The sequence below is a fragment of the Oratosquilla oratoria genome, chromosome 1 (genome assembly GCF_046742065.1).
Source record: "Oratosquilla oratoria isolate Oo_2021 chromosome 1, ASM4674206v1, whole genome shotgun sequence".
Classification (NCBI taxonomy): Eukaryota; Metazoa; Arthropoda; class Malacostraca; order Stomatopoda; family Squillidae; genus Oratosquilla; species Oratosquilla oratoria.
In genome coordinates, this window is record NC_134777.1 from 41,617,601 (window position 1) to 41,637,952 (window position 20,352).

The 20,352-nt window shown below is 44.8% G+C and overlaps 1 protein-coding gene across 1 annotated transcript; it reads right to left on the minus strand.

The window, feature by feature from the left end:
* Window positions 1–7,052: 7,052 nt before the first annotated feature.
* LOC143027877 (uncharacterized) lies at window positions 7,053–15,330 on the minus strand. Its single transcript, XM_076189530.1, has 5 exons — window positions 15,240–15,330; window positions 13,818–13,929; window positions 10,919–11,976; window positions 10,236–10,424; window positions 7,053–7,192 (listed from the first exon to the last, which is right to left on the minus strand). Exons 1-5 carry the CDS (start codon window positions 15,328–15,330, stop codon window positions 7,053–7,055), a joined length of 1,590 nt encoding a protein of 529 aa, XP_076045645.1.
* Window positions 15,331–20,352: the final 5,022 nt, after the last annotated feature.

The following is a 20,352-nucleotide window of genomic DNA, read 5'->3' on the forward strand; positions in this document are numbered from 1 at the left end:
TATGGGAGGATCTTGATTGAGAGGATTAGGAGAGGAACAGAGGGAGTAATTGGTGAGGAATAGTGTGGTTTTAGGACAGGTATTGGTTGTGTAAACCAGATCTTTGTGGTAAGACAGATATGTGAGAAAGCTATAGGAAAAGGTAAGGATTTTGCTTTTATGGATTTGGAAAAGGCTTACGGCAGGGTAGACAGGAAGGCACTGTGGGAGATACTGCAGATATATGGGATAGAAGGAAAGCTGTTATGAGCAGTCAAGAGTTTTTATGAGAGTAGTAGAGATTGTGTCAGGATTAGAAATGGAGAGAGTGAATAGTTTGAGGTAAAGGTGGGACTTCGTCAGGGATGTGTTATGTCGCCCTGGCTGTTCAATCTATACATGGATGGGTTTATGCGAGAGGTGAATGCAAAGGTGGTGGGTCAGGGATTAGAGATGTTTAAAGAAAACGCAGAAAAGTGGGAGGTGAACCAGCTGTTGTTTGCTGACGACACTGCGCTTGTAGCAGGATCAGAGGAGGGATTGAGGAAGTTAGTGACAGAGTTTGAGAAGGTGTGTGAAAGAAGGAAGCTGAAGATAAATGTAGTTCGTAATCGAAATATATAGATTCCCTGTCTGCAGTTTTTTTACTCCATCAGTGGTTTCACGTGATTGACAAATGTGTGATTATATTTTTCACCTGTAATATATATACTGTATATATATATATATATGTAAATACACTATATATATTTATATATACATATATATATGTATATGTATGTATATATATATATATATATATGTATGTATATATATATATATATATATACATGAATATATACAACGTTGGAGTTCGTTGTTTGTGGTTTTCCATGTACTGCTGTGGGAGAAGGCTCGGTTCACTAGTGATCGGATCACGCTTTGTTTGTAGCGTTCTGGGCATTCGCTACTGCCGTTAAGACAGAAACCGAGGTTAGTGTCTTTGACGTAGACTTCAGTCGTGAATCGATCTGAGGCTGTGCCTACTAGTATATCTAAGAATGGGAGGGTGCCATCGTTGCGTTGGTGTTCATAGGTGTAATTGAGGGTTGAATGTTTCTTGAATGTGTGTGAGAGTTGAGTTACAGATTGGGAATCTTTTGCGCTAATAAAAATGTCGTCAACATACCGGGCGTAGATACAGGGCTGCATGTCAGGATGGTCGTTGAAGACTTTCTCTTCGATGGATCCCATATAGAAGTTGGCGAAGAGTGAACCGAGCCTTCTCCCACAGCAGTACATGGAAAACCACGAACAACGAACTCCAACGTATAACAACACTACTTGTCAACAACGGCTATCCACAACACTCCATCGAATCCATTATCAAAAACAAGATGAACTCCTTTACCGGCCAACCAACACCCACAAACACCAATATACCAACACTGGACCTGTACTACAAAGGACATATGAACACCGGCTACAAAGAAGACGAAAGAACACTTCAAAATATTATCACACGTAACATTCGACCCAACAACCCAGACACTAAGATACGCCTAATCGTATACTACAAAACCTCCAAAACACACACCCTGGTCATTAAGAACAACAGCCAGCCCCCCAACCCTCCTCTACAAGAAGTCAACGTCGTGTATAAGTTTGATTGCCCTGTCGGTGATTGTCAGCACCGCACCTCCTCATACATTGGCATGACTTCTATGACCCTCTCCAAAAGACTCTCATACCACCTCCAGAATGGCGCCATCAAAACACATATGACAAAAGAACACAAAACCACCATCACCAGACAAACACTAAACGAAAACACTAAAATAATCTACAAAGCCCACGACCCCCTTCGCCTTAAGATGGCCGAAGCAGTGAACATATACATCGAGAAACCTTCCATTAACATACAACTCATGCCCACAACCACACTCCCAAGCAGTAGACGCACATAACACAAACAATAACACCCCTTTCCACAATCCACAAGGAAGTTGCTACTTCCACGTACGCAGCGCTACGGATCACGGCTACATGAAATGACCTCTCCCAGTGTTCGGCCAATGTACGGCCTGTATTTAAACCCATGTAATCACCAACTATTGTTACTCCCTCCCTGAGGATGACCGAGTAAGGTCGAAATACGTATAGGAGAATTAAAAAAGAGAAAACCGCACCCAATGTCTTTTGGACACCTTCTCAGCTATTTGGAACCACCACAAAAACTCGTTGCACGAGAGAAATTAAAGCTCCAATATAAACTCAACAACGCCATTGTCGCTGTAGATTTCTTGAAATCATATATATATATGTATGTATATATATATAAATATGAATATATATGTATGTATATATGTATTTATATATGTACAAATATACATATTTATATATATATATACAGTAATATATATATATATATATATATATATATATATATATATATATATCACGTGAAAACCACTGTTGGAGTAAAAAATACTGGAGACAGAGAATCTATATATTTCAATTGCACACCGCAATCCTCTTCAGTAGATACTAGGTATGTACTGAAGAGGATTGCAGTTTACAATCGAAATATATAGATTCCCTGTCTGCAGTCTTTTTTACTCCAACAGTGGTTTTTACGTGATTGACAAATGTGTGATTATATTTTTCACCTGTAATATATATATTGGACCTCTTGGGGTCCTTTTCGCTAATTTCTTCATGGGGAATGGTGGAACGTGAAGTTTCCGTATTTTAGACAAACCTGCTATTTACGCTAGATACATCGACGACATCTTTGTGAAAGTGGCAAGGGAAGAAGACCTCATCCCCCTCAGGGAAAAATTGCAAGCAGTTTCCGGGATCAATTTTACAATCGAGTCCAGTACCGACGGTAAACTTCCTTTCCTTGATGTACTCGTAGCACAGAACCAGGCACATTTTAACACTTCCGTATACACCAAACCCACCAACCCGGGCCTGTGTCTTAATGGGAAAAGCGAGTGCCCCCAACGCTTTAAAGACTCCACCATCAGTGCTTACATCAGAAGGGCTCTCACGCACTGCAAACAGTTGGAAAAGTGCTAATCTAGAAATTGAAAGAGCCACACAAGTATTAGTAAATAATGGCTATTCCAACCAAGACATTTCCAAGGTCATTAAAAGGCAAATCAACAAATGGTACGACCAAGCTCCAGTCCTCCCCAATTCAGGCCAAAACATCAAATTATTCTACAAATCCCACATGACTACAGAGTACAAAACAGAAGAGAAAATCATCAGGCAAATCATCAAACGTCATGTCAAACCTGCCAATCCTGTCGACCGGGTGGACTTCGTCATCTACTACAAAAACAAGAAAACTTCGAATTTCCTACTAAAGAATAACCCTTCCCCCGCTCCTTCTGAGTTGCAACGCAGCCATCTAGTGTATGAATTCTCCTGTAAACAAGGGAACTGTGAGTCCCTTCATTCTTCATACATAGGATACTGCACTACTAAACTCTCTAGAAGAATTACATTACACTTACAAAATGGCACACCTAAGACACACACAGAATCTCACCACAACACTATTCTTACCAGACAGACCATGGCTGAAAACACCAAAATCATAGGACAGGCTCAAGATACTAGACGGCTACAGATCCTCGAGGCCCTCCTCATTCAAGCCAACATGCCCACCTTAAACCTTCAGTCACAGGAATTCATGGTCATACCGTCCGCCAGGAGAGATGTGCTTCGCCCGAAGCCTAATACGCGACTGATGACCTCTACTCCCTGACGCATCGTTCCAAGCCTCTGATTGGCTGACCCATATACGGCGTTCTGTTCTCCCATTGGTTCCCTCACACCACAATTTCCTATTCGTTCTCTTTATGTTCAATATGATCCTCTCCTTTACTATATAAGTCTATGTATTCTGACCTTTTGTCATTGCTTTTGAAAATGTACATAGTGTACGAAACGTCAAGCTCCAGTAAAACACTACTCTTCTCCCTTCTGAGTTTGAATCATGTCCTTTGGACCTGCGATAGCAAACTTACCTCCTGAAGCCAAGTCTATAGTTAGACGTATTGAAACTCTACACAAGAAGATCATCAATGCATCAATTGCTATTTTCTTCAATGAAACCTGTCTACAGGAAAACCTGCTGCCGAAATATACAAATATATATATATATATGTATATACACTATATATATTTATATATACATATATATGTATATGTATGTATATATATATATATACATGAATATATACATATATATATATATATATATATATAATACATACATATATACATGAATAATATATACATATGTAGATATATACATATATATATATATATATATATAATATATACGTGTATATATATGTATATATATACGTATATATATATGTATATGTATGTATATGTATGTATATATACTGCATATATTATATATATGTATGAAGGCGTGTGTGGTTTGTTTCTGTCTATAAAATAGTGATGCCCTCCTCCAAATTCTTTCTTGTCAGTTGGGTCTGATGCACGTTTTCGTGGTGTCGTTTGATAGCGCCGTTGGAGAGGTGAAGGGTGAGACGCCTCGTGAGCTTCGTCGTAGTCTTCCCTATGTATGTTTCATTGAAGGCTTCACCATGCCCTTTTCTGCAGGAGTGTTCATACATGAGATGGCTACGTTGAAGATCCGGTGTCCTCTGGCAGGGTTTGTTCTTAATAAGGAGTTGGGATGTCTTCATGTTTTTATAGAAAATAACCAGATCTTTTTTGTCGTTGTCGTTGGTAGGTTTCACGTCTCTGTAGATGATTTTTCTAAGGGCTTCCTCGTCGGCTCTATAATGGGTGGACATGATGTTTCTGTAGAAGATTTTTATTCTGGCTTCTCCTACTGACATTTCTGCTGGGGGTGAATACCATCTGCCAAGGTGCCTGTTGATGGCGATTCGTACCTCTCTATTAGAGAAGCCATTGTTTACCAGGACCTGCGTCGCTCTGTCGAGCTCTGCGTGGGTTCGGGCCCATTCGCTACAGTGCGTCAGGGCCCTTCTGACATTGGCGTCGATTCTGGACTCCGGTAGCGTTGAGGGCATTCACTATTGCCGTTGAGGCAGAGTCCTGGGTTGGTGGGCTTGGTATATACTCCGGTCCTAAAACCTTGAGAACTGGCTTCAACCTTTACATCTAGGAAAGAGAGCTGCCTACTGATGCTGTTCTCTGAAGTGAAGTTTAGGCCGGAGATGCGCTCTAGGTTGCTCCTCAGGTCTTCGAACTCCCTACGGTCCCTCACGAGGACGAAAATATCGTCTACGTAACGAACGTATATGGGAGGCTTTCTGGTAGTACTGAAGACCTCTCTCTCCACCATCCTCATGAAAAAATTGGCGAAGAGGACTTCAAGGGGCGAGCCCATAGCCACACCATCAACTTGTCTGTAGAGTTGTTTATTGGGACCATAGACAGAAACAAACTACACACGCCTTCATATCCTAGGAGCCTTATACATAAAAGATAAAAACCCTACTATGAACAGACAAATTCCGGACCCATTCACTATCCCCACATAAAAAGACGGCCGCTTGGCCTGTGGGCGGCGCTACGCGTTCTGCTTCCTGATTGGTTAACCGGATCACCACTAAAGTGTTTGTGAGCTGCGTATTGTGTATACATAATCATCCCCCACACAATGTAGAGGCCCACGCAAGTTGTAATTCTTGCATTCAATAAACACAAAACACTTTACTCATTAGCACTGAAGATGCCTAACTGTTAGGCGAAAGCTCTGCATAAAAATTAAGAAGATAATTTCCATGCCTTTACTTATACCACCAATGCTTTTTGGCCATGTAATTAGAGAACTTAAAACGACACAGCGCGCCAGCATAAGAAAAGTTGAGAATGTCAGCAAAAAACTCGTGAACGCAGAAGCTGCTGCAAACTTTAATGACATCTGCCTAAAAGAGGATCTGCTGCCCAACTATAGCAATATACCTACATACATATATATATATATATTATATATATATACATATATATATACATACATACATATATATATATATGGAAGGTGGAAGAGTAAGCCACAGGTCTAGGGCTGAGTTTATTCAACCTGTTTTGGTTAGAGCTTCTTCAGAGGAAGTAGCTCTAAGTGAAACCGGTTTATTCCTGAAACCGGTCAGGAATAAACTCGGTCCTAGACCTGTGCCTTATTCTTCCATCTCCCTCAAACTTGTCATAATGACTCAACAATATATATATATATATATATATATATATATATATATATATATATATATATATATTTATATATTCATATTTAAATTTAAATATTTAGGCAGCAGGTTCTCCTGTAAGCATATTTGGTTAAAAAATACAGCGACTTCTGTATTTATGATCTTCTTGTTGATATTCTCTACTTTGCGAACTGCAGATTTATGCGTAGAGTTGAGCACAGAAATACTGCTGCCAAAAGGCATAGTAAAACACAGTGGAGCGTTCTCAATGTATTCACGACGTTTCGTACACTTTGGACATTTTCAAGTGATATTGATTACAATAAAAAGACATGTTTATATATTGAAAAAAATATAGGTTTCATGGTGCGGGGTGAGGTCACGTAAAAAAGATCAAAGGGGAGGAATGGGGTTGGAACTCCGTGGGATGGTGGAACTCTGTGGAATGGTGGAACTATGTGGGATGATGGAACTCCGTGGGGAGGTGGAATTACGTACAGTGGTGGACTTCATAGACGGAATTATGGCAAAGTCTCTAGATCGCAGATTTATTTTTGGAGACTTCTCTTTAATAAGAAGGGCCTCGAGAATTTGCAGGCGCTTGGTATCCTGTTCTTGTCCTTCTTATTAAAGAGAAGTCTCCAAAATTAAATATCTCTCTCTCTCTCTCTCTCTCTCTCTCTCTCTCTCTATTTTCCTCGGGTGGGAATATATCACTAGTCCACCACCTGAAATCACAAGGGAAGAATGCAAACGAACCAATTCGTTGCTCCATCTCTACCCGAACCGGATTTCAAGAAGGGGCCGCTGACACAAGACCCGGACATTTTCTTCTGCCGTTGATGGGAAAGCGCGTCCTTGCAGCTACAACAGTTCTGGTGTTACGTTGCAGCTGGCAGCAAACTGTAGTCTCATGGTGCCAAAAGAGCTGTCCGCAATCATGGTTCCTTCACCGGAGGGTACTAAGCCTTTTAGTCTCGCTGCCGTCGGTCTGTTGTGTTCGACTTTGGAGCGGAAGGGGCTCAAGGCTCCTTTTCGCCAACTCTTGTTTCACTCGACTTGCCTCCATATCGCTCGCGAGAATGAGTCGAATACGTACAGAGATGGCGCCGCACGACAAATGTGAAGTCAATTTTGTCACTTCATCTGGGGACGATACGCGTGCACCTGGATCCCTCTACCGTGTTTCTATACATACTGTACAAAGTCATAACCCACGTACTTCGGCCGTGTTTATTTATCTGTGACGTCATAACCAACGTCATCCTAGTTTGTTTACCTATGACGCCATAACACGCATCTGCAATTTTTGTTTACCTATAACGTCATAACCCACTTCAGCCGTTTTTATTTACCTATGACGTCATATCCCACATTTTGGCTCTCCAGAATGAAAAAGGAGGACAAATCTTGGAAGCGGAACCAAGAGAGAGAGAGAGAGATTAAATCTTTAGATAGAAATCTTCAGGAGAATGGTTCTTATATAAAGTGTACTAGGTTTTCCAAATATTTTATTGTTAGCTTCCCTGTGAACCAATCACCTGCATTGGAATATATTTTTGTAAACACCCAAGTATACGCGCGCGCACGAAAACACACACACACACACACACACACACACACACACACACACACACACACACACACACACACACACACACACACACACACACACAGAGACACACACGCTCACACATACATGTGTGTGTGTGTGTGTGTGTGTGGAGCAGTTGGTAGAGTTCTTGGCTGCTACTACGGTGGTTCGGGTTCGAATCCCGCTCAGGGCTGAAATGATTTTGGTATCACTGCGCTACGGGTTGTTACTCCAACTCTCGTGGACGGGGAGATGTGTGTGTGTGTGTGTGTGTGTGAGGTCACAGCATTACCCATAGATCGGTCACATATGATCTCTGAACTCTCTTCCGGGAGGGGAATAGCTGTAGATCACGAGTCCAACACGTGATCCAAGACCATGGTGAATCTAACATACACACATGCACACACACACACACGCTCACACATACGCACACACACACACACACACACACACACACACACACACACACACACACACACACACACACACACACACACACACACACACACACACACACACACACACACACACACACACACACACACACACACACACACTCGTACACGCGCGCACGTACGGTCGAGTGTTTATATTTGGCTGCATGTTAGTATATTCTGCGTACATCTTTATTTGCTCGTTTTTCTATTCGCTTCTGGTATGTTACACTTTTCTTGCCTTCTCACGAAGTCAGGCACTTCGCTTTTGGTTCATACTGAGAGATATAAAGTATGCCCCAAGATATTACACTTAAGTGTGTGTATATATAGGGGCAAAATTGATCGAAAAGGGAAACAGTACAAAAAGAGACTGAAAAAAGAAAGAGAGAGAGAGAGTTGACGTGGGAGTCTGAAGGAAGAGCAATGTGCTGAGCAAGACAGTCGCTGAGAAAGAGCCGGAGAAATGAGAGTTCCATATATCCTTTGCCTTGTCCCGGGGAGAGGCTTTATTGCAAAAAGCTCTCACGCCTCGGCGTGTCATAACGGCACGCGCCAGCGGGCACATCGAGAATGCGACGACGACGACGACGACGATCTGGGGATGTCGAAGATGGCTTCAAACTCAGGCTGCCAGGGAACATCGAGCCCCCCTCCCTCCCTCCCTCACTCCCTCCCCCACGGACGAATGCACGAAGCGTTGTCGATTTTGTCTGATGAAATCGACTTTTCCCTCGAGTCGACGCTATTCCTTCGATCGAGATATGTGGATCTCGAGGGATTGGAGAGGTCGTCTCTATAATTCGGAGGAGCACGCGTGCTCGCATACATACACAAACACACACACACACACACACACACACACACACACACACACACACACACACACACACACACACACACACACACACACACACACACACACTTACTTAGGTTACTTAGGTGATGGCTTCTAGGGGCTTTCAGCCGATGACAGCTCTCCAAGCCCCCCACGTAGAATATCTAAAGTCCAAAATCTGATTTCATCACTGCATTCTCCAAGTCATACGAAGCAGTGAAGAAGTGTGTCTTCAGTCTCTTCTTGAAGATGGTCGTAGTTTCAGCCATTCTAACATTTTCAGGAAGTCTATTATAGAGACGGGGAGCACTGTTAACAAACGCTCTACGCCCAGATTCTCTATAAAACCTTGGCTCTAATAGTCTATTCACTTCAATACTGTGTCGCAAGGCGATATCAGTATCTATTCGGAGGTCCACGAGCATATCGCACAAATAATTAGGCCTCCCAAACTTCAATGCCTGATACACCATAACACACTGTTTATACATGATGCGTGCTTTGACTGGGAACCAATGCAGCTGTATTAACACTGGAGTTATCCGTTCCCTTCTAAACTGACACTTTATCAGTCTCGCAGCTCCATTCATAATTAATTGAAGTTTCTTCAATAAATAGTTAAGAAGACCATAATATTGAGTTGCAGTAGTCCAATTTACTCAACACATGATCATAAATAAGCTTCCTCATAGAATTCTCATCAAGGTATTTTCTTACAAACGCTAAGTTTCTCAAATGATAACCAGCTACTTGCACCGTCTGATTTATCTGTTCTCTCGTCATAAGTTCACTGTCTAGCAGCACCCCGAGACTCTTCACACATTTGCTCACTGTGATGTCTGAATTATTCACATTCAAGACTCGAACACCCAGACGTTCGAAGTCAATTTCACGGCCAATAAACAAACACTCGGTTTTATCCTCGTTCAATTTCAGTTTTCTAGAGTCCATCCAATGTTTAATGTCAACCAGTATAGCACTAAGATGATCTTCGGCATCATGTATATTTGTTATAGACATATAAAACTGAATGTCGTCAGCAAACAGTTTAAACTTAACTCCATGCTTCTAAAGTACTATAGATAAGTCAGCAGTGTATATACAAAAAAGTACCGGCCCCAGCAAACTACCTTGAAGCACTCCCCTAGTCAAAGGTATCGAGTTAGAAAACTCATTACCTATTTGTACACAGTAGGTTCTACCTTCCAGGTAACTCTTAAGATACGAGAGAGCAGCACCTTCAATGCCAATGTGTTCACAAACTCGAAGCAATACATCGTGAACTACCATATCAAAAGCTGCACTTAGGTCCAACAAAATCAATAGTCTACACTCTCCTCTATTCAGAATTCCTCGCATGTCACTCACTACAGAACACAAAGCAGTTTCAGTAGAATACAGAAAACGATATGCCGATTGATTGTCATGAATCGCCCCAACCTCATTCAAGTGTTGATTTAGTTGTATTCAGTGCTCAATTGTCCGTTCTCTTTCACCCGTGTATTTTGATAACCATAGAAAATTGATAAAGCCAGTTTAGAAAGAATGAAAATTACGTAGGTACGACTACAATAGATATAATCAAGATGGCGACTTCGGCATCAGCGAGTACCCACTTGCTCCTCATGCCGCCTACGTAGGCGGCACCGTATGGAAGTGGTTAACAGAACACTTTCCAGTACTTTGGATTGAAACGTCAAATTCGACACTGGACGGAACGAACTGAGTGATTGAGGATCAAGATTTCCTTTTAATATTGGTTTAACAATGGCCTGCTTTTCAGAATTCGGGAATACTCCCTCCAAAAAACTTGAGTTCACCATGTTCGTAATCACAGTTATTAGTCTATCAAAATTCACACTGCCATGAAGCAAGCTAATCGGCATGGGATCGTTAGCAGAGTAAGTAAATTTTGCTTTCTCGATTACATCCTTGACCGTTGACTCGCTCACTGTTTGAAACGCAGTTAATTTTATTTCTGAAGTCTGTTCACTCTCCAACACAACCGAATTATTATTACTGATCGTCGAAATAATTCTCGTTATCTTGTCAAAAAAGTATAAAAATTTATTTGCCAATTCACTATCAGAATATCCCTCAGGCAACTTGTGTTTCTTTTTATTGCCCGTCAGATTGTCTAGCACCTTATAAAGTTTATGCATATTGGGCCCAGCCTGTTCAATTTTACCTTTATAAAAATCACGTTTACGCCTACTGATAAGTTTCTTTTCATAATTGCGTGCCTGAGTATAAGCCACTCTACGCTGATCAGTCTGTTGCCTGCGCCACAATCTCTCCTTCTTTTTCTTATCATTTTTCGCCCTTCTAATTTCATCACTAAACCATAGAGAATCTTCTTTCACTACTATTTTCTTCGATGTCAAAGGATACATCTTTTCATATTCCTCCCTCACTACACTATTGTATATAGTGTATAAACATTCAGGACACTCCGATATTTTTCTTGAACTATGACTACACAAATCACTTTGTTGCTCATTAATCTTATCACAAATTAATAATAATAAGGTGTCATAGTCCATATTCCTTGTAGAAAGAAAAGTAATTTCTTTAACTTGTTTTCTATTAAGCGCCAAAGCCAGATTAAATGACACAAGTTTGTGTACTGGCGACAGAGAGCACACATCGTCTACGTAAAGGTCACGCACAAGGTCACTCGATGTATCAACCAACACTAGATCAATTATGTGACCGCACATCGATGTAGATTTATCCAGAATATTGATCAGATTAAACATTGCTACCGTTTCTATAAAAAGTTGTACGTAGCGAGCCTTTGTGTCATCAAGCCAAAGGTTAAAGTCGCCCCATACAATAATATTCGTGCTTACCATGTCAATAGTTTCTAAATATGGTTCAAACTCATCAATAAATAAACTGACATTAGCAGCAGGTGGTCTATATATTGTCACAATCGTTAATTTATTTCCACTAATTTCACACTCAACTTGCAATAATTCGAACTATTATAGATGGGCGTCTTGCGTTTTTTCACCTTCTTAACTGAATTTGAGACAAACATACCCACACCCCCTCCACAACCCATACTCCTCGGGTTGTGTACAAAAGAATGCGTTACAGGGGTCATTTCTTTCATAGCAGCTGAATCAAGATCAGTTAACCAAGTCTCAGTAACAGCATATAAATCTAATTGTCTATCATTAATAGTGTCCCACAAACACACGCGCGCGCGCGCGCGCACACACACACACACACACACACACACACACACACACACACACACACACACACACACACACACACACACACACACACACACACACACACACACACACACACACACACACACACACACACACACACACACACACACACACACACACACACACACACACACACACACACACACACACACACACACACACACACACACACACACACACACACACACACACACACACACACACACACACACACACACAATCACATATGCACACACATACACACACACACACACACACACACACACACACACACACACACACACACACACACACACACACACACACACACACACACACACACACACACACACACACACACACATGCCCATGCACACTCACCACCCACCCACACACACACACACACACACACACACACACACACACACACACACACACACACACACACACACACACACACACACCCGGTGGCGGATTGGTAAGGCACTGGCCTCACAAGCCGGAGAACCGGGGTTCGATTCCCCGGCCGGGCTGAGACAAGTTGGGTTTGTCTCCTTTCACGTGTAGCCCCTGTTCACCTAGCAGCGAGTAGGTACGGGACGTTAGTCAAGGAGTTGTGACCTTGCATTCCCGGTGTGTGGAGTGTGAGTGGTCTCAGACCTACCCAGAGATCTGCTAATAATGAGCTCTGAGCTCACTGCCGTAGGGTGGTGTCTGGCTGTCTCGAAGAGAGGCTGCAGCAGATCCGAGTGAATACACACACACACACACACACACACACACACACACACATGCCCCCCCACACACATATGCACACCAACCCACACACACACATATGCACACCAACCCACACACACACGCACACACACACACACACACACACACACACACACACACACACACACACACACACACACACACACACACACACACACACACACACACACACACACACACACACACACACACACACACACACATACACACACTTGCATCTCCCCCCACACAAATGCACCCCCCCCACACACACACGGTAAATGAGATCATCAATTAGACGTGGCAAGCAACTAGCAGGTAAAAAAAAAGTTGAAAATACTTGGATAAGAGATCAAATAGCTGAGAAAAAACGAGGGAGGATCAAGAAGCTTGTCAGACAAAGGAACTTAGTAAACAAAAGCAACAAACAGCAAAGGAGGGAATAAAAGATCAGAACAGAAGACTGTTAAGCTTGTAGCTCTTCTCCGTACTCTTTCTTTCTTTGCCGGGGGCTTTACCTCAGCTGAATAGAGCAACATGGAGGCAGCCAGAACATAACATATAAAGGAGAGTAAAAGGGAATGAGGCTTGAGAGGCACAGAGGAATAGCGCATTTGAAATTTAAGCGGACTCTTATATCTGCGGTCTTCTCTTCTGGCGCCGGACGGACTTATTTTTCGCGGTTGATGCTCTCGATGTTAAGCGTTATTCTTTTACTATAAAATGTTAAGCATTATTATTTTACTATAAATGCTTGTAGACATGCACAGTATACTGTACATTAGACATTTTGGAGCCCAGTCAACCAATTCCTTTAAGTTGTGGAACCTTACAGGGACAGTAGATCCATCACCATTACGGGTGTTCAAAGAATAATGTTTCGCGTCTACACCTGATCAGATATGAATGTAAAATGGCTGTTAAAGTTACAAAGTACTGTATACCAATGCAGATACTGTATTTCGTATTTTATACACTGCTGTATGTTTTCAGTGTTAGGTGGCGGGGCCAGGACAAGGTCAGCACCCCATGACGCGGCATCTTGGGCACTTGGGGCAGCGGTGAGCAATCCTTACATGAACCGTTTTACTCTGGCGACAATCGTGACTAATTTTGTTCCCATTAGTGTCAGACAATTCGGCTTAGTTATGAATCCTGTCTTTGCTAAGCCTTGCGCTACTATGGAGAGCTCTTTGGAGATTTTGTTTTGGCTAAGGCGGGAAGCTTTTATTCAGTTTCTGATTAAGAACTAGAGCGGTTTTGGACGCCTCAGTAAAGCTCTGCGCTGTGATGGCGGTCTATAGAGGTATTTATTTTTGGTAAACGCCGGGCAACTTTTACTGAGCTTAAGGCAGGACCGTGCGTTTTTGAACCAGCGGGAGAAGGTCTGCTCACTACTGACCATTCACTCTAGTTGGCGTGTGACGTTGCATGGAGGCGTCGATTCACAGCCAGCCAATCAGTTAGTTGTACAGACGGTCCAGTGAGAGCCTCCGACTTCCTTATGACGTCACCAGCAACTATTACTTCCTTTCTTACTTTTTTTTTCTCCTCTTCCACCTCCTATTTCTCATATTCTCACCGCCTTCCTTCCTCTCCTCCCACTCACTCTCTCACTCTTTTCTTCCTGTCTCCCTCCTTTTGTCGTCCTCCACTTCATCTCATTCTTGTCTTTTTTTTGTGCTCTCCTTCCATCCTTTATCCCTTCGCCTGTCCGATTGCCCCTTTCTTTCTTTCTTTCTTTATCCTCTTTCCCTAGTACCTCTTACCCTACTCCCTTGTCCTCCCCTTTCTTCTTCTGAACCTCCCTCATTCCCATCTCCCTCATCTCCTTCTCCCTATTTCCAACCTCCTCCTCCTCCTCCTCCTCCGCCTCTTTCCCCACCTCCTCTCCCTCTTCTTCCCCACCTCCTTCGTCCTCCTCTTCACCACCTCCTCTGCCTCTTCTTCCTCACCTCCTCCGCCCTCTTCTTACCCACCTCATCTGCCTCTTCTTCCCCACCTCCTATGCCCTCTTCATTCCCATCTCCCCTCCTCCTCCTCCTCCTTTACCACCTCCTCCGTCTCCTCCTCCCCTTTCCCCACCTCCTTTGTCCTCTCCTCCTCTCCCTTTCTCAACCCTCCAACTCCTCCCCTTTTCCCCCCTCCTCCTCCATCTCCTCCTCTCCACCGCCTCTTCCTCTCTTTCCACGCGGTTCCCACTGAATTTCCTCGACGGGTGGCTCTCTTCACACTCTTCCCCTCCGGGAGCTGTTAGCGCCTTCCGGAGCGCCCGGGGGCAAATACGTTTCATAGTTTCATTGGCCCCTCGTCGTTCGACCCCCTCTCCCTCTCCCCCTACCACCACCACCACCACCACCCATCACCCTCCACCTCCCGCCTCCTGTGAATCGAAGTCACTTCTGGGGTCTGGTTCCACTTCGTAGGTGATAAAGTGCTTCGCTCCTTCTCCGAAACGCGTCTCGGCCCTCGTGTGTCTTTGTTTTCCTCTTAGCTGCTGAAGGCCACCGGGGTCCGGACGCTGGGCGGAGCTGGTGCCAGCCGCCGCGCCGCCCGCTTGGCACAAGTCAAAAGAAATAAAATGAACTGGAGTACGGAGAGTCAGGAAGAGAAGGAGGATGAGGAGGAAAAGAAGGATAAGAAAGAAGGAAGGGGAAGAGGAGGAGAAGGATGATGATGATGATAATGAGGATAAGGGGAAGGATGAGGAAGAGGAGGAAGAGGAGGAGAAGAAGGCGGAGGCGGAGGCGGAGGTGTAGGGTGGCGGGCTTTCGGCCCTGGGCGGGTATGACACCCGCAAAGCCACCAGCCCCATTCCCTTTCCGGAGATCTCGGCGTTCCCGACTTCCGACTTCCGTTCTCTCTTTGGCGCGCGTCATTGAGTCCGGTCCGGAGAGAGCGATCGATAACGGGCTCCTTTGTGTACACTCATTTGGCGGGAAATGTAGAACGCGTCGGGCCTCCTCCTCCTCCTCCTCCTCCTCCTCCTCCTCCTGCTCCTCCTCCTCCTCCTTCTCCTCCTTCTCCTCCTCCTCCTCCTCCTCCTCCTCCTTCTCCTCCTCCGTTCCTCCTCCTCCTCCTCCTTTCCTCCTCCTCCTCCCTTCCTCCCCCTCCTCCTCCTTTCCTCCTCCTCCTCCTTTCCTCTCCTCCTCCTTTCCTCCTCCTCCTCCTCCTTCTCCTCCTCCTCCTCCTCTCCTCCTCCTCTTTCTCCTCCTCCTCCTTTCTTCCTCCTCTTCCTCTCCTCCTCCTCCTCCTCCTCCTCTCCTCTTCTTCCTCCTCCTCCTCTTCTCCTCTTCTTCTCCTTCTCCCCTCTTTTCTCTCTTCCCCTCCTTCTTATTCCCTCTCTTCCTCTTTCCTCTCTCTCCTCTCCTTAGCTCGTTAACTTCCCTTCTACTTCCAAATCCCCTCCTCCTCTCCTCCTCTTTCTCCTTTTTCTCTTCCTTCCTCTTTTCTTATTCCTCCCCCCCTTCTCTCCTCTCATCCTCCATTCTCTTCTTCTCCTCCGAATCCCTCTTCCTTCTCCTTCTCCTTCCTCTTCCTCCCCTTTTTTCTTTCTTCCTCCTTTCTTTCTCCTCCTCCTCTTCTCTCATCCTCCACCTATTCTCTTTCTACTCCCCTTCTACTCCTCCCCTACTCCTTTCTCCTCCCTCTCCTCCTCGTCCTCCTCCCCTCTCCTCCTCCTCCTCCTCCCCCTCACCTTTCCTCTTATTCTCTTTTTCCTCCTCCTCCTTTTCTTTTCTCCTCTCCCTCCTTTCCATTTTATTCTCCTTCTTTTCCTCCTCTTTCTTCTTCTTCTTCTATCTCTCCTTCCTCCGATCTTCTCCTCTTTCCCCTCCACTTCTTTCTCATCCTCCACGTCCCTCTTATTCTTTTCCTTTTCTTCCTTCTATTCTTGCTCTTTTCACGTCTCTCTTCATCCTTCGTTTTCTTCTTCTTCTTCTTCTTCTTCTTATCCTCCTCGTCCTCTTCCCTCATGCACGATGTTGGTCACTGAGAGGTTCTTGATTGTTTTCTGCTGCAGCATCTTGGATAATTCTTTACTCGGGCGAGGGGAAGAGGAGGAGGAGGAGGAGGAGGAGGAGGGGGAAGGAGGAAGAGGTGAAAGAGGAGGATTAGAAAAATGAGGTGAAGGGTTAAGATAAGGATGATAATGTAGAAACGGATGATAAGGAAAAAAAGAGAGGACGATGAAGGGGAAGAGGGAGGAAAAGGGAGAGGAGGAGGAGTAGGAGTGGAGGAAAGGGAAGAGGGGGAGGAGAAAGCGGAGGAGGAGGAGAGAGGAGGAGGAGTAGGAGTGGAGGAAAAGGAAATGGGGGAGGAGAAAGCAGAGGAGAAGGAGGAGGAAGAGAACGAAAGACATATATAACCTCAAACGTGATTCACTCAATCCTTCTGTGTCTCCCTCCCCCCTCCCCCTTCCCCTCCCTCCCTCCGAGCAGAGGGGAGTTCGGGTGAGTGGAAGAGTGGTGATGGTGGGGGGGGGGAGGAGAATGTGTGCGAGCATCAGCGGTTAATGGGACTTGGATATTCTGTTGATGGAGTGCAGCCCTCCTCGTATGAACTCGCGGATTGTCTAATGTCAAGGAAAATCGTAATTACGCGCGCGGGAACGGCGCTGGAGACCCGCGGCAGCACCCATTTGACCAATCCCGCCTGAACGCAGAATGGGGCGAGGAGGAGGAGGAGGAGGAGGAGGAGGAGGAGGAGGAGGAGGAGGGAGGAGGAGGAGGAGGGAGGAGGAGGAGAGGAGGAGGAGGAGGAGGAGGAGGAGGAGGAGGAGGAGGAGGAGGAGGAGGAGGAGGAGGAGGAGGAGGAGGAGGAGGAGAGGAGGAGGAGAGGAGGAGGAGGAGGAGGAGGAGGAGGAGGAGGAGGAGGAGGAGGAGGAGGAGAGGAGGAGGAGGAGGAGGAGGGGGAGAGGAGGAGGAGGAGGAGGAGGAGGAGGAGGAGGAGGAGGAGGGAGGGTGAGGGTGAGGTGGGGGATGAGGATGAGGATGAGGTGATGGTATTTGTGGGAGATGAAAAGAATGGGTGCTTGCTTACCATACTCTCTATCTACCTACCTACCTATCTATCTATCTATCTCTCCTCTGTCTCTCCCTTTTATCGTCCGTTATCCAGGTCATGTCCTTTTCTTTTCTGTCGTGGGCAGGAGGAGGAACACCTCCGGCAGAGGTCACGTGATCTTGAGTAGCAATCACGCATGGGCCGGAAAATGATAACATGATACTTGATACGGACGGTGTTAAAGTTCACTTTTCAGATTTCTCTTCACTCTCCCATAGAGCCAGCGGTGATTGCCACTTGCCTTGGCTATCCGGGGACGGAGGGTAAAATTGACGGCCTGTCCTCGGTAGCAACCAAGTTGGTGTGAGGTACTCACCTTTACCTTTAGCGCCCTCCCTGCCTGCCTGCCTGGTCATTTTCGTTTTTGATTTGATTTTATTTGATTGTCGCCAAGCTCTTTCGTTCGTTCCTGCGTCGCACCCCGTTGCAGGCACCTCCAACTAATCTGGAGGGAGCTCTCAAGGGGCTCTCTTTAGGAGGCATTTAGGTGTAACTTCAGTCGGTCGAGTCTTTAAACTCTTGTCTGTATATCATGCATTGGTCTCAGCGGAGTGCTTGTTGAAGTCATGGACAGGGGAAGTTATCTTAACCCTCAGTTAAACCAAATCGTCTAGGACCGTTGCCTCTGCGGGCCTGGTTTGTTCTTAGTGCGATAAAATGGTCAGTTTTTAGGTTGTGATACTGAGATACCCACACACGTGCAGTTTCAACTGACAGTTATAAATGAACAGTTGTCACTGTCAGTTTAATCTGCACGTGTGTGGCCAGCCTCAGATTGAAAGATAATTACAAGAAATCAATCCATAAATATCAGAAGAAGAGAAGAAAAAAATCTTAGAATAAAGGTGTAATTAGCAAATATAATGAATAATAAAAGGCATTTTATAGACGTGTTAAAGGTACATGGAAATACAGGGGAAGAGTCACGAAGTTGAAGGGAGATAGAATAGTCTATGGAGACGCAAAATCACAAGTAGAAATAAATAAGAATAAGACTTTGCAGTCTGCATTTGTCAAAGAAAACTACTTTGAGAAGGGGGAAAGTGTAACTAGAAACATGTAAGTAAAAGATACTGGAGAGGCTAGATTAAGAAAAGCTCCAGTGTCTAATGAGACCTCATACTGAATGTTTAAAGAACGCAGAGAATAACTGATGGAAAAGATGCATAAGCCAATTGCATGCGCATCTGAAAAAGAGCTAAAAATAAATGTGATCCATGGTTATATCAGAAGAAACAAAAGAGGAACCCCATAGTTGTTTTTTCCTTTGTATTTGACTTGCATGGTAGCTAAATTGTGAGAACATTGTGAAAGACAGATGGAGAAAATATCTGGAGGAGAGGAACATCTTGGTAGGTAGATATATGGCCAAAATATTTGTTCCAATACTACTCAGCATTTGTCCAAGGGGAATCGGCGTACGACTGTGTGCACCTGGGCTTGGAGAGAGCTCTTGCTAAGGATTCTCGTAATGAATGGAAAACTTACTGAAGAACATATTAATGATGACGGTTGTAAAGGACAGGGTATTAGATTGGAAGGGGGTGACTAGTGGGGTTCCACAGGGCTCGTAATTGGCACACACACACACACACACACACACACACACACACACACACACACACACACACACACACACACACACACACACACACACACACACACACACACACACACACACACGGCTCGGTGGCGGATTGGTAAAGCACTGGCCTCACAAGCCAGAGAACCGGGGTTCGATTCCCCGGCCGGGCGGAGATAAGTTGGGTTTGTCTCCTTTCACGTGTAACCCCTGTTCACCTAGCAGTAAGTAGGTACGGGACGTTAGTCAAGGAGTTGTGACCTTGCTGTCCCGGTGTGTGGGGTGTGAGTGGTCTCAGACCTACCCAGAGATCGGCAAATAATGAGCTCTGAGCTCACTGCCGTAGGGTGGTGTCTGGCTGTCTCGACAGAGACTGCAGCAGATCCGAGGTGAATACACACACACACACACACACACACACACACACACACACACACACACACACACACACACACACACACACACACACACACACACACACACACACACACACACACACAACTCGTGGCGCAGTTGGTAGAGTTCCCGGCTGCCACCACGGCGATCCGAGTTCAAATCCCGTCCAGATCTGAAATAATTTCAGTATCGCTGCACTGCGGGTTGTTACTCCAACTCTCGTTGGCGGGGAGTTGTGTGTGTGCATGTAAGGCCACAACATTACCCATAGAT

Bases quoted from the DNA above. Each gene is read 5' to 3' on its own strand.
- LOC143027877 (XM_076189530.1), bottom strand. From the start codon at position 15,330: ATGAAACGTATTTGCCCCCGGGCGCTCCGGAAGGCGCTAACAGCTCCC. The intron at 13,930-15,239 runs GTGGGAACCGCG...ATATCTGATCAG, and splicing joins CCACCCGTCGAGGAAATTCA to GTGTAGACGCGAAACATTAT. The intron at 7,193-10,235 runs GTAATGAGTTTT...TCCGCTCCAAAG, and splicing joins AACCTACTGTGTACAAATAG to TCGAACACAACAGACCGACG.